At 33.1% G+C, this 16,455-nt stretch overlaps 1 protein-coding gene across 1 annotated transcript in view; it reads right to left on the reverse strand.

The window, feature by feature from the left end:
• The window catches only part of LOC134282403 (uncharacterized), a 39,456-nt gene that overhangs the window by 9,228 nt on the left and 13,773 nt on the right, over positions 1–16,455 (reverse strand). The window contains exons 2-4 of the mRNA XM_062764798.1: positions 9,722–9,918; positions 9,487–9,555; positions 1,993–2,173 (exon numbers count right to left, since the gene is read on the reverse strand). Of these exons, the coding sequence (XP_062620782.1) occupies positions 1,993–2,173; positions 9,487–9,555; positions 9,722–9,918 (447 nt within the window). The remainder of the gene's footprint in view (positions 1–1,992; positions 2,174–9,486; positions 9,556–9,721; positions 9,919–16,455) is intronic.

Below are 16,455 nucleotides of genomic sequence, written 5' to 3' on the forward strand. Positions count from 1 at the left end.
CATTTAATTTAGTGCAAATTTAATATGGTGAAAAATTTTATGCTCATTAAACTCTTTTATCTAGACTTAGTACTATATGTATGCATAAATGTATAGATGTTTTTTTAATTTGAATTTTGGCATAAATAGTTTTAAAATTCCATTTTCTTTTACTTAGAAAACATTGAATTGCCGCACAGGTAAATTCCGGAAATGAAAAAAAAAATTATGTCGGAAATGAAAAAAAAAAAAATGTCGGAAATGAAAACAAAAAAATGTCGGAAATGCTACGCATATTTCCGGAAATGAAATGCAGCGGTTTGAACGCGGTCCATATCTCTGGCACGTCCCATAATTTATATATATATATATATATATATATATATATATATATATATATATATATATATATATATATAATTATATAAAAACACTTTACTTTTGTGAAAGACGACCTTATTATTAAAACCAATGTCTGATAATAAACGAACATGTTTCAGAATTGTTTCATGAATCTACATGGAACTGGTTAAAAAAAAAACGTTTTAATTCTAAATACTCTATCCCTTTAAAGTAATTCGTGTCACGCATCCTGCGTCGGGTCTATTTATTGTAAACCACTCATTTATTCCTCAAATTTTACCTTACATTTTAAAACTTAACAGTAGTATCATCTACTTCCGGTTATGGTTGAAAAGAGACTTCGGAGAGAAAAATTCGGAGGTCTCTGATTTAATTGTTTAGTTAAACCAGAACAAAGAGTTAATGTATCCTCTGTAAAGTCATTAAATGTCGTGTGGATCTTTTGATGAATGCTAGTAAATGAGGGGTCTACAAAATAGAGTATTGATGAAAGACGTCTGGAACGATTCATTTTGAGGAGAGAAAGTCTCATGAAACAATGAAAAACCTGTTAAATTAGGTCAAGGATTAATAAATTGATAAAATAAGTTTTCGAATTGGAAGTGTCTGAAATTTAGTCGTGGTAGGAATAAATAGGAAATGACCTGAACAAGCGAAATATGTGTTAAGAATAAGATGTTTTGAGAACATACCGGTATGCAGAATGTCTCTGTGCTACATGTAAATGGATGACTTGGAAAGTGTGGCAAAAACTTATGAACGATACACAGATTGTTTTGAACATATTTCATGGACAATATGTAGGGATTGGACAAAAGTTCCAAGAAGGTCATATCAAAGTGGAGCATCTCTTGCAAAAGCCACTTTCTATGAATCAAAGCAGCATTTTTCATAGATCCCTTGCAAATTACAGCTTTAAAATACACACAAACACGTTACTATATATACATTCCCCCCCCCCCCCCAAATCATTTGCGAGGAGATAATTAACACAAGTATTCCTCTCCCCGAACACAAATCTGAATAACCAGACAACATTACAAAGGTTTACAATAATAAACACTAACAAAAACAATCGTTTTTAATGTTAAGGAATATCATATAATGTTTATAAATACAATTCTGATTATTATTTTATGTCAGGGACCGTTAGTCCCCAATTGATAAATACAAAATAGGCGAATAAAGAGGTAACAGCCCAAACCAAAACATCACCCACTAGGCATTGTTGTAAACAAAACTGTCTAAAAATTGGTCAAATACGAAAAGCTTTGACGCAAGAGAGGATATAAATTTTATCGTAAACGCACCGGAAATCCAGTTCCTGTTATATTTTTGGTTTTGTTTTTATCATTACGGAAAATAAAAAAGCCTCACAAGTGAGAAATTGACATCGATAAGAAAAACAACCCCATCCATTCTCATACTTTTATACAATTAGTGGCACTCGGCTATCAATTCTAAAACTTTTTTCTGCAATCAAGACAGCAATGAATGATAACTAAAGGTTTTATCAATATGATGTTCATTTTGAAATATGATTTAGTAAAAAGTATAAAAGAGTATTTGAGACTTCATCTATCAATTTCAAACTTTGCTTCCCCTTTAACAAGGCAAACACTTTGAGGAAAGAAAAAAATATATACGTACATGTACTTTTCTGTCAAGAGATAGGATTTCATCACAAAGACCCTCTTCAAATCGTAGCTTCTAACAAGAATTGTAACATTTCCAGACCCTGCCATTTTCCATTTTAAACAATCATTTCCATTTGTACCAAATATCAAAGGAGACTCGAGAAATCCAAGCTGAGATCCATTATACATAAGTTCTACAAATCACAAAATATGACGTCATTGGTACTACCATCAACTCACAAAAGCTTCATCATGTTATAAAATTTAAAAAAAAACACACAAACTAGAGGTACTGTGAGCAATGAGCTCACAATATGATACCCCCGCCTTTGAATATAATGGCAGTGTCCATGTTTTGCTGTGAAAAACCAAAAATATGTGTCGGATCAGAAAGTAAAATAGAATGTGTACAATGGCAATATGTAATAAAGATTCTGTGAAAGTTTCATTAAATTTCATTCAGTGGTATGAGAGGAGTTGCTGATAAGAGATAGGTACCCCAAAGCGTAACAGACGGACGGACAGGCATACCGAATACTTTATGCCCTCCCGCTTTTCAAGCGGGGTGTATAATAAGTTAGGCCTAGTAAGTTGACTTTTATCACTTAAAAAGTATGAAAAAGATAATTTTTGTATGTTAAGTATCTGATTTAGATATAACACACCTTTGAAAAAAATAAATATAAAACAAGAACTCTACACTTAGATTTTAGCATCTTCTCAAGTCAAGGGTTTCTGATCCTCTGCGCTCCACATATGAGATTTTAGTAAATTAGAGAATCAATTTGTATTAATTACTCGTATTTCTTTCGAAAAACTTTTTAATTTACATGCACTCATTCAATCCTATTCGGGTGGACACCCTCCCTCAAAGGTAAGCCCCAATTTTCAATGCCTATATATCTTTGCAAAACATTTGTGTACTTAAGAACCCCCTTCCGGCACCGATGCCTATGCTACACCAAAATATATGTATTTGTATAAAGAATATGACGTTGAAAACTTTCAATAATTTTTTTGTTTACATATGCATGCAAACTGGAACCAGAAGTCTCTGTCGAGACTGAAGCTCTACTGGTTTGTACTTATAGCAAAGGAAGAGAAAAGTTCTTAAGCAGTTGGGAATTGAAACTTTACCACAGCAATAAAAAGAATAATGATCCTTGATTAAGTCTCTTTATGTTCTTAGTATAGTCTACTTGCATGCTACATTATATTATAATCAGACTTAAACTGCAGGAGGAGAAGCATTTTGAGAGTTTTTAACAGAAATTTCTATTTTTAGTTACCATCGCAACACCATTCATCGAAATCAAAAACCGATATACAGAATTATGTATCTTAGTGTAGTCTACTTGTTTGCCAAGTTATATTGAAATCAGACCAAAACTGTAGGAGGAGTAGCATTTTGAAAGAATTTCACAGAAATTTCTATTTTTAGTAACAACGGCAACAACGTTCATCGAAATCAAAAACTGATAAAAAGAATTATGTATCTTAGTGTAGTCTACTTGTATGCCAAGTTATATTGAAATCAGACCAAAACTGTAGGAGGAGTAGCATTTTGAAAGAATTTCACAGAAATTTCTATTTTTAGTAAAAACGGCAACACCGTTAATCGATATCAAAAACCGATATACAGAATTATGTATCTTAGTGTAGTCTACTTGTGTGCCAAGTTATTTTGAAATCAGACCAAAACTGTAGGAGGAGTAGCATTTTGAAAGAATTTCACAGAAATTTCTATTTTTAGTAACCACGGCAACACCGTTAATCGAAATCAAAAACCGATACACAGAATTATGTATCTTAGTGTAGTCTACTTATGTGCCATGTTATATTGAAATCAAACCAAAACTGTAGGAGAAGTAGCATTTTGAAAGAATTTCACAGAAATTTCTATTTTTAGTAACCACGGCAACACCATTCATCGAAATCAAAAACCGATACACAGAATTATGTATCTTAGTGTAGTCTACTTGTGTGCCATGTTATATTGAAATCAGACCAAAACTGTAGGAGAAGTAGCATTTTGAAAGAATTTCACAGAAATTTCTATTTTTAGTAACAACGGCAACACCGTTAATCAAAATCAAAAACCGATACACAGAATTATGTATCTTAGTGTAGTCTACTTGTGTGCCAAGTTATATTGAAATCAGACCAAAACTGTAGGAGGAGTAGCATTTTGAAAGAATTTCACAGAAATTTCTATTTTTAGTAACCACGGCAACACCAATCATCGAAATCAAAAACCGATACACAGAATTATGTATCTTAGTGTAGTCTACTTACGTGCCATGTTATATTGAAATCAGACCAAAACTGTAGGAGAAGTAGCATTTTGAAAGAATTTCACAGAAATTTCTATTTTTAGTAACAACGGCAACACCGTTAATCAAAATCAAAAACCGATACACAGAATTATGTATCTTGGTGTAGTCTACTTGTGTGCCAAGTTATATTGAAATCAGACCAAAACTGTAGGAGGAGTAGCATTTTGAAAGAATTTCACAGAAATTTCTATTTTTAGTAACCACGGCAACACCAATCATCGAAATCAAAAACCGATACACAGAATTATGTATCTTAGTGTAGTCTACTTATGTGCCATGTTATATTGAAATGCCAAAACTGTTAGCATTTTGAAAGAATTTCACAGAAATTTCTATTTTTAGTAACAACGGCAACAACGTTCATCGAAATCAAAAACTGATAAAAAGAATTATGTATCTTAGTGTAGTCTACTTGTATGCCAAGTTATATTGAAATCAGACCAAAACTGTAGGAGGAGTAGCATTTTGAAAGAATTTCACAGAAATTTCTATTTTTAGTAAAAACGGCAACACCGTTAATCGATATCAAAAACCGATACACAGAATTATGTATCTTAGTGTAGTCTACTTGTGTGCCAAGTTATATTGAAATCAGACCAAAACTGTAGGAGGAGTAGCATTTTGAAAGAATTTCACAGAAATTTCTATTTTTAGTAACCACGGCAACACCGTTAATCGAATCAAAAACCGATACACAGAATTATGTACCTTAGTGTAGTCTACTTATGTGCCATGTTATATTGAAATCAGACCAAAACTGTAGGAGAAGTAGCATTTTGAAAGAATTTCACAGAAATTTCTATTTTTAGTAACCACGGCAACACCATTCATCGAAATCAAAAACCGATACACAGAATTATGTATCTTAGTGTAGTCTACTTACGTGCCATGTTATATTGAAATCAGACCAAAACTGTAGGAGAAGTAGCATTTTGAAAGAATTTCACAGAAATTTCTATTTTTAGTAACAACGGCAACACCGTTAATCAAAATCAAAAACCGATACACAGAAATATGTATCTTAGTGTAGTCTACTTGTGTGCCAAGTTATATTGAAATCAGACCAAAACTGTAGGAGGAGTAGCATTTTGAAAGAATTTCACAGAAATTTCTATTTTTAGTAACCACGGCAACACCAATCATCGAAATCAAAAACCGATACACAGAATTATGTATCTTAGTGTAGTCTACTTACGTGCCATGTTATATTGAAATCAGACCAAAACTGTAGGAGAAGTAGCATTTTGAAAGAATTTCACAGAAATTTCTATTTTTAGTAACCACGGCAACACCGTTAATCAAAATCAAAAACCGATATACAGAATTATGTATCTTAGTGTAGTCTACTTGTGTGCCAAGTTATAATGAAATCAGACCAAAACTGTAGGAGGAGTAGTATTTTGAAAGATTGTTTACAGACAGACAGACAGACAGACGGACGACGGACGCATTACTATCGCATAAGCTCTTCTGGTCTCTGACCAGTAGAGCTAAAAATTAAGTAGAGTAAAACATTTCAGAGAGAAAGAATTATGGAAAGTATGGAAAAATCAAAATCGCTCACTTCCACATTTTTAAGTGACCTCATCACCAAAGAGTTATCAAACAGGTTCAATTATTTATCATATCTAAGATTTTTAAGAATATTGACCAAGTCATACACATTTCTTCCAAGTACGTTAATATGGTCGATATTTATTTACGCACTTTGAAAAGAAATTTTATTTTTGCAAAGTGCGTTGATTTGGTCCCAATTTTAACGCACTTTGAAATTTTTTTTCAAAGTGCGTAATTTTTCAAAGTGCGTTGTAACAGTGCACAATGGCAATATGTAATAAAGATTCTGTGAAAGTTTCATTCAATTTCATTCAGTTGTATGAGAGGAGTTGCGGATAAGAGATGGGTATCCAGAAACGTAACAGACGGACGGACGGACATACCGATTTCTATATACCCCCCTCCCCCCGCTTGAATAAAAATTCACACTTCAGTAGACCTGATAATTTAATTTTCAAAATACTTCCGGTCACCAATCTGATTTGTCTTACATTGACGTCATCAGGGATTACAGATGATTTGATTCTATAGACTGATACATTGTATTAGACAGGCTGAAAAAAAACGTTAGGAGTTCAATTGTGCTACATAGAATTTATGTAGATTCAATGGAGTTCTTTCTGTTACATGTAAATCTAAGGTGTGTTTATATACATGCACGTATATATCTAAATCATTACACCATAAATATTAGAATTTAATATTCTACAAACTTCAAATGAATATTGAAAAATATTTGATAATAAAAGATTAATTAAGTGACTCTGCATTCCTTCAAAAGAATTGATACATGTACTCTAGATACGGAGAAAACTATATTTCTTATCCTAAAAACTGTGCTCAGATATTATATCCTGCTAATAAGATTGACTGAAGATTGCATGTAGGTTGTTTAATGTTTCTCTCGAGAATTTTTCACTCATATGGAGACGCACCACTTGCCGATGGAAAGCTGCAAATTTTGTCCTATACTTGGCACTTGCGGCCATTGAAAAATGAGGGGTCTTTTTCGTACCAGCGCCTACTGCGACACGGGACCTAGGTTTATACGGTTTCATCTGGACCGGTGGGATTCTTTATACTTCGCGACTCTAGAGCAGACGTTCTATAACCACTGCGCAACGCGGGCGATCTTGCTAATAAGAATATCGCATTATATATACTATATTTGTACTTTTATTCAAATTTTGTTTAAACAGGTATTAACTATACCGATATATTACAGATTTCACAGAAGTTTTATCAAGTAACAACCGATACGCGTATTCATGCCTAGATGCTTATTTATTCCATGTTCATGTTTCTCAATGAATTCAAAATAAAGTTCACAATAGAGTTCAGCATAACTTCTAATTTAGTTGCTCTACTAGAGAAAGACTTGATTGGGAACAAAAACTAAATTTCACGATCAACGCAATACAGTTTTTATCGTCAAATTTTCTAATTAGTCAGTACGTATCAATATACAATTATTCCATGAGTGTGTTTCGAGTTTATGTCACCAAGTTCTTCGAATCTGTATAGCATGTTTAACAATTTCTACAATGAGGCCGGCTATTGATAAATAAAATGATGATACAGGAACATAATCAACGTCTTTTAAAGTCAAAATTTCGCCAATTCTACAGCCAAAAAATCTGTGCCTTTAATTTGAATGAACATTGAATGATGTCCTTCATACATGTACGAATCGTTGGGCTATATGTACAGTGTATGATTGTCGCACTTATTGTCTGTGAATGTGTTTGTTTATCCGATCATGAAAACAAGCTCACGGCGGTAGTGCGGGATTGCTTTCACCTCCAACATGCCCGATCCTACCTGTTTTCAGAGGTTATCATAAATGAATGTTCAAAATCTATTCTAGATTTTTTTTTTATATTGAGATGCCACAAACTACCAACGTTAATAGGTTTATTTAATCCCCTCCACTATTTAAAATGTATCTGATACCGATATGAACAATTTGTGCCAAGTGTCAAGCTACTAGATTTATGGCGCATATCAAGAACAGCATGTCAGATCTATATTTGTCGATCATAATATCGTACAAATTAAAGTAAAGGGTGTTTCAGTACTTGTCGCAAATATAATTTAAATAATTGCAAGATCTGGGGATCTTGTTTTCTTTAATCATGGTGTAATCTTTTACCAACAAACATTAAACTACAATTTTTAGATCACTTCCAACAGTACCAAGAGTGTGTTCTTTAATTAGTATTCAAGACAACATGGATCAGTACAAAATAATTGATTAATTAAATATACTTTTACAGATAAAAGTGCAACTTCAATGTATGACCGACATATTAATTGCTGGTAACCTGGACTTACGTAAGAACGCCTTACTAATTTTGCAATTACTGTTGATTTTTATCTTTCTGTTTATTTTTTTTAGACTTAAGGTAAGGGTTCTATATACACTAGTGCAAATGTTTTTGGACATTGAATTATATTGAATAAAAGATGTAACTATTAAACTTATCTACATTCAATTTATGGTACTTGACATTTATAATTATGTACACCCTGGAAAAATGCTCAAACACAACACAGTATCATTGAGCAGGAGAGCACTTGAATTGATTAATTTCCCATACTTATGCAGCAATATACCTTCTATATATCACCTGCATACGAAGTTTACATATCTCAGTTGATTTGATACGCAAGACACTGCTCTACGTATGGGCAATTTCTAAAACGAGGTAAATTATTGACAAACAAGTTGAAGGAACAAGAATATCAGCAGTCTCGTTTAAAGTCATAATTTCGTAAGTTTTATGGTCTATACAATGACCTTATCTGTCAATACAATTTAGCATTGAGTCAAATACTGACTACGTTTTTCATACCAATTGTTAGTTCATTATTTATACACTGAATTGGAGACGAATTTTTCCGTTATTTCCCGATCATGACAAGGAGCACACGACGGGTATGACCGGTCGACAGGGGATGCTCACTCCTCCACGGCACCCGATCCCACCTCTGATGCTTTGGAGGCCCGTATTTGCTCTGCTCCCGTTTTGTATTGTTTTGTGAACTTTTGATCTTGAATACTGTTCGTTATCTCCATATGTTTCATTATCTAGGTATTTTTGGTGTCGAGAAACTCTTTTAGATGAAGATAAATATTAGATATTCTTATCTATTTGTGGATTTTATTTAACAAAGTTAGTTCAACGCTTTATATGGTCTATGGTATATCACAATTTTACACACAAAAACCCACGTACCGTTGGACGGGTTATGAAGGATAGTAATCAGTTACCTCACTGTCTCGAGTCAGTGGCGGATCCAGGAATCTTGAAAAGGGGGGCCTGACCAGTTTTGGGTCTGGTTAGAGGCCCCAATGACACCAGAAAAATTGATTTATTCATTCTTGTGTATATCTTAGACACAAAAGGGGGGCAAGCCTCCTACACCCCCATCCCTATGAATCCGACGTATAGAAATCAGATTATATACAAGGTACATCTAAGAAATTATAAGCAGTATTTTTTCTGAAATCAGATTCACAAGATTAAATACGAAACATGTCCAAAAAATTAACTTTTCGCTAGGAAAAATGTTATTCCTACTAACACACCTGTACATTACAAACCACTTACCTCGATCAGTACTCCAGTGAATATTATATGCCGACCAAGTACAATGATGCTTTGATATACAATCAATGTCTGAAAAGAGATTTAGTCAAAATACAGCAAAGTCACGATACACCATGTATGCTTGTTTAAAACACTTAAAATGACTGTTTTTAATAATATGAATTTTATGAACATAAAAAAAGGGGAAATTTTTTTTTTTAATAAAATTTAACGATGGAACATGATTTGATTACACCTTTAAACATAGGCTGCAGGAAGATGTTGACATTGTCTGCCGTAATTAAAAGAGGCTGACTCTCATTTAACGAAACGAAATGTGCTGGATTTCCATGGAGCACAGACAAAGGATCGATGGCATATGTAATATCAGTATTGCATCCAAAGGACAAATTGGCAATTAATGCTTCTGGTGATTTTATTATCTCCGGTGACCTGGAACAGAAATATAACCTAGATTGAGAGATATTATAGATTGAGAGATATAAATCATCGTACCTAGAAATAAATGATGTGGAGTCCTATTCCTTATCTATGGCTGTCATTGTTTTAAAGAGAAAAATTGTATTCATAATATTTTTAGGTCCGAATTTGCATAATTATTATTCAATTCATAGGGCATATATTTTTTGTAACAAGTAACGATTTCTTGATTTTCTGAACACTCTGTAAATAGTTATATTTGGAAAGGAAATTCAACTTTTTTAAAAACAGACAAACTGCTTTACCCTTAATTCTTTCTATGTCACTGACGTAATCAGAAATGGGAAAGTCCATTGATAAGAATCACAAAAAAAAAAAATTCTAGAAAATAACATTTCGGTATCAATAGGAATTGATAATTTTTGTAGCTTGATGACCTTTCTAGGACAAAAAAGCAAATTAAGTGTAAAAATTGTAAACATAGACCTTATAAGTTTAGGTGGAGACTGGCTTTGTTCCTTTTTTTTTTTTAGACAAATGCCTCTCCTTTCTTTCAAAAACAAATTTTGTTAACAATTTAGGTAAAAACAATCTTAGTATGAATTATATTTAATAATTATAAGCAAACATGCACATGTGTGATATAAAACAATAAAAATTACATAAAAAGACACTTCTCACGTGCACGTTTTAGAAATTTTCACTTTCGTTCTTCATTTTGAAATCACAATAAGTTGCAGGCACGTAGCATCGTTTTTGAAAGTGGGGGGGCCAACCTGAGAAAATTTCATTTACTTACCTAAAAAAAAAAACAAACAAACAAACAAAAAAAACAAAATCAAAAGTTGTCCAAACTCGAAAATCCTATTTCGTGGGGGGGGGGGGGGGGGGGGGGGGGGGGGGGGGGATAGTGGTCAATTTTTTTTAAGGCCAACTACCTTTCACTTCCATTTTTTTCCTATATTACCTTGCTATGAATATACTCCGGTCAAAAGTGGGGGGGGGCCAACCATCTTCTCAATGGACATTTTCTATAGTATAGGTAATGTTGGGGGAAAAAGTGGGGGGGGGGGGGGCAGGCCCCCCCTGGCCCCCCCTGTTGCTACGTGCCTGAGTTGAAGTAATTTTTCTTCAAATTCATATTTTTAAAACATTTATATCTTATTCTAGGAGAGAAAAAAATCATTCTATATATGTAATAAGAAGAATTTTTTTCCAACATAGTTAAAATATGGCCTCTTAGACACCTTACTGAAGATCAATCTGACTCCACACACAAATAATATTAGGTTGATGTCTGATGTGGATACTAAAAATTTCAAAGAAGGTTTTGGAACATTTGAAATGTCAAAATTTTACCAAAATTAACAACATAAAAACTTACAACCTTTTAACTCTATATACAACTATTCCCCACGATAAATTAAAGTCCAGACTTTCTAACCCCATTGACACTGCTTTTTCAATAAAAATGGAACTCATAGATTCACTTATCATTGTTTTTTTGCAAAATTAATTTATTAAAAACATTCTGGTGTACACACAAGTACTCTTGAAATATTGAAAAGATGACGAATTTCTGTTTGATAATATTTATGTTGTTTTTGGAGACAATTAAGGTCTTCCAACAATCTTTTGGCATTCCCATGGGTACCAGTTGACCCCGTTACAAGCAGACCTATTTTTGTATTTACTCGTATGCAAAATTTGTTTAAAATCTTATATGTGAAAAGAAAACATCGATGTGGCCTGCAACTAAGCTTCACATTTAGATACATGTATATCGACGACGTATTGTCAATTAACAGTTATAGTTATTTCCATTCTTATGTCGACACGATATATCCCAGTGAGCTTGAAATAAAAGATACCACAGAATCTGACACATCTGTTTCATACTAGAAAGAGACCGTAATTGTTATCTAACAACCAAGCTCTGAAAAAAGTGATGACTTTAAATTTTCAATCGTCAACTTCCCTTTCTTATGCAGGAATATACCTTTATCACCTGCATACGGAGTTAATATCTCTCAGTTGATTCGATTTGCAAGAGCATGTTCTACGTATGTACAATTTCCAAAAGTAGGTAAGTTATTGACAAACAAGTTGATGAAGTAAGAATATCGGCAGTCTCGTATTATGTCATCATTTTGTAAGTTAGATTTATGGTCGTTACAATTATCTAGTCAGCTAATACAGTTTATCATTGAGTCAAATTTTCATACTGATTGTTAGACCATTTTTTACACTCTGAGATGACCACGGATTTTCCCTCGTAATTTCCCGATCGTGACAAGGAGCACACGACAGGCGTGACCGGTCGGCAGGGGATGCTCACTCCTCGTTGGCATCTGATCCAGTGAGGACATAAACTACGATGCTTCACGCCGGAATATTTCATGAGGCGTGTGAGCACGTGCTGGCGTTAAGCGTTAGAGTATATGTACTTCATGAATTTTGAATTTTCAAAAATTAAATTTATTTTTTTTTATTTACATTATATTTTTCTGAGTTGCCAAAAATTAGATATTCAGCTGTCATTTTTCAAGCAAAACAATTTGCACTATTGATTTGTCGTCAAGTACATTGACTTCTAAGTAACAATGAATGGAGATAATTATGCTTATCCTTGGCAGTTCATGAGAAAATGAACAATCGTGTATTTTGTCATAAAATCTTTGCAAGGAGAAAGATTTGGAAGATATAAATATTTTACTATGAAACAGAAAATATTTAAAATCTCCACTAAAAGAAAACAAACTTGCTATGTTCTTCAACTCGACATTTAGATATATCGATCATATATTATCAATTTAGATATGAGGAAAATATAATATATTTTTATTTCTATTTGGTTACTCTATGATAGCTCTGAAAGTAAGTTGAGTTGTTTTTTTGGTCTCTGCTATCTATAGATAAACCAGAAGTCTCTGTCGAGACTGTAGCTCTACTGGTTTATACTTAAAACAAAGGAAGAGAAAAGTAGCAGTTGGGACTTGAGACTTTAAATCAGCAATAAATAGAAAAATGATCCTTGCCACTCATCAAAATAAAAACCAATGCACAGAATTATGTATCTTAGTATAGTCTACTTGTGTGCCAAGTTATACTGAAATCAGACCAAAACTGCAGGAGGAGTAGCATTTTGAAAGAATTTCACAGAAATTTCTATTTTTAGTAACCATGGCAACATTGTTCATTGAAATCAAAAACCGATGCACAGAATTATGTATCTTAGTGTAGTCTACTTGTATGCCAAGTTATATCAAAATCAGACCAAAACTGTAGGAGGAGTAGCATTTTGAAAGAATTTCACAGAAATTTCTATTTTTAGTAACCACGGCAACACCGTTTATCGAAATCAAAAACTGATGCACAGAATTATGTATCTTAGTGTAGTCTACTTGTGTGCCAAGTTATACTGAAATCGGACCAAATCTGTAGGAGGAGTAGCATTTTGAAAGAATTTCAAAGAAATTTCTATTTTTAGTAACCAAGGCAACACCGTTCATCGAAATCAACCAGAAGTCTCTGTCGAGACTGAAGCTCTACTGGTTTGTACTTATAGCAAAGGAAGAGAAAAGTACTTAAGCAGTTGGAAATTGAAACTTTTCAACAGCAATAAATAGAATAATGATCCTTGATTAAGTCTCTATATGTTCTTAGTGCAGTCTACTTGCATGCCACATCTATATTATAATCAGACTAAAATTGTATTTGGAGTAGCATTTTGAAAGAATTTCACAGAAATTTCTATTTTTAGTAACCACGGCAACACCGTTCATCGAAATCAAAAACCGATATACAGAATTATGTATCTTAGTGTAGTCTACTTGTGTGCCAAGTTATACTGAAATCAGACTAAAACTGTAGAAGGGGTAGCATTTTGAAAGAATTTCACAGAAATTTCTATTTTTAGTAACAACGGCAACACCGTTCATCGAAATCAAAAACCGATATATAGAATTGTGTATCTTAGCGTAGTCTACTTGTGTGCCAAGTTATATTGAAATCAGATTAAAACTGTAGGAGGAGTAGCATTTTGAAAGAATTTCACAGAAATTTCTATTTTTAGTAACCACGGCAACACCGTTCATCAAAATCAAAAACCGATACAAAGAATTCTGTATCTTAGTGTAGTCTACTTGTGTGCCAAGTTATATTGAAATCAGACTAAAACTGTACAAGGAGTAGCATTTTGAAAGAATTTCACAGAAATTTCTATTTTTAGTAACCACGGCAACACCGTTCATTGAAATCAAAAACCGAAACACAGAATTGTGTATCTTAGTGTAGTCTACTTGTGTGCCAAGTTATATTGAAATCAGACTAAAACTGTAGGAGGAGTAGCATTTTGAAAGAATTTCACAGAAATTTCTATTTTTAGTAACCACGGCAACACCGTTCATCAAAATCAAAAACCGATACACAGAATTATGTATCTTAGTGTAGTCTACTTGTGTGCGAAGTTATATTGAAATCAGACTAAAACTGTAGGAGGAGTAGCATTTTGAAAGAATTTTACAGAAATTTCTATTTTTAGTAACCACGGCAACACCGTTCATCGAAATCAAAAACCGATACACAGAATTATGTATCTTAGTGTAGTCTACTTGTGTGCCAAGTTATATTGAAATCAGACCAAAACTGTAGGAGGAGTAGCATGTTGAAAAATTGTTTACAGACGGACAGACAGACGGACGGACGACGGACGCATAACTATCGCATAAGCTCTTCTGGTCTCTGACCAGTAGAGCTAAAAACCGATGCACAGAATTATGTATTTTAGTGTAGTCTACTTGTGTGCCAAGTAATATTGAAATTGGAAATAAACTGTAGGAGGAGTAGCATTTTGAATGAATTTCAAAGAAATTTCTATTTTTAGTAACCACGGCAACACCGTTCATCGAAATCAAAAACCGATGCAGAGAATTATGTATCTTAGTGTAATCTACTTTTGTGCCAAGTTATATTGAAATCAGACCAAAACTGTAGGAGGAGTAGCATTTTGAAAGAATTTCACAGAAATTTCTTTTTTTAGTAACCACAGCAACACCGTTCATCGAAATCAAAAACCGATGCATAAAATTATGTATCTTAGTGTAGTCTACTTGTGTGCCAAGTTATATTGAAATCGGACCAAAACTGTAGGAGGAGTAGCATTTTGAAAAATTATTTACAGACAGACAGACGGACAGACAGACAGACGGACGGACGACGGACGCATTACTATCGCATAAGCTCTTCTGGTCTCTGACCAGTAGAGCTAAAAATCAAATTGCATTTAATAGCCTGTAGACGGTTTTACCGCATATAGATTGTATTCAAAAATGTAGTCTCCTGAATGACTAATTTATTATATAATACGATGACTCTTTTTTTTAATAAAAAGTTAAAGACATATCACAGCTGGTTATATTTCTTTCAAAGATCATAGATTTTTTAACGATAAAGTAATAATATTTTCAAGTGTAATTTATCTTTATATTTTTCTGGTGTATTTTATAAAAAAAAAAAGTTTGAAATATTACATTGGTGTTTGTACTACCTTAATAAACAGTTTTATATAAGCGAACAATGTTGTAAATGTAAATATGGAGTATTCAACAAATGACATAATACTAAATTATGTCATTTTCACTTTATTTCATAACATCTGCGCAGTAAGGTTTACATACAAAAACCAGAATTACTGTAAGTAAATAAATGCATGTATTATTAGCCTCTTCTGGCTAAAATGACATCATTCAAAGCATTTTTTAACCTCCAGAAAGCAATTTTGAAATGCATTTTTGAAAAGGAATTTTAAAATTAAGCGCTAAAGGTAAAATTTTCTGGGGAAAAGATCTTACCTACCACCCAATTTTTTCATGTTGAGTTGGGAAGGGCAATAAACATCATTTTAAAGTTAGACAAATGTTGATGTTTTAAGACAATAAATACATTAGATACATTAACCTTAGGCAATGTAAATTAAAGGGTTTTTTTTGGAATGGCGCTTGGAGGTAAGGTTGAATAACAGTCGTTATTAAGTTATTATGAGAATATTATGGAAGGACCATTTGATTCTGAAAGGGGGGGGGCTGACAAATGGTTATTTTCATTTTAGTGAAAGACAAATAATTTATTTCCATACATTAAGTTCAGGTACAGATAATCTCGCAGCCCCCCCCCCCTCCCCAATCAAATGTTCATTCCTTGTGGGGAAAATCAAGACTTTAATCTATTATTGCAAATGAAAAGAACAGAAACTTGTTTACCTAATCGTACAATTAAAAATAATTCAAGTCATGTGTAGCTTACACAACATCTAGTAATTAAAAAGCTAATCTCTATTTTAAGCAATTCCAAATAAGGTGAGTAAATAATATTATTTTTAATTACTAACTTTTAATCATCACATGCTGTTTATTGTGAGCGTGGGCACGAAGAAGAGCCAATGCTGTAAAGTCACGATTGATTAAGTGAGATTAAACCCTTTTTCCTCTCTTTTCTTATAATTATTTCTCTTCCTGGTCTGTCACATAGCCTTTTTACAACATCATAGTA

Source organism: Saccostrea cucullata, unplaced genomic scaffold, assembly GCF_032062105.1.
Source record: "Saccostrea cucullata isolate Sc308-1 unplaced genomic scaffold, CSIRO_AGI_Scuc_v1 ctg312, whole genome shotgun sequence".
NCBI classification, from domain to species: Eukaryota; Metazoa; Mollusca; class Bivalvia; order Ostreida; family Ostreidae; genus Saccostrea; species Saccostrea cuccullata.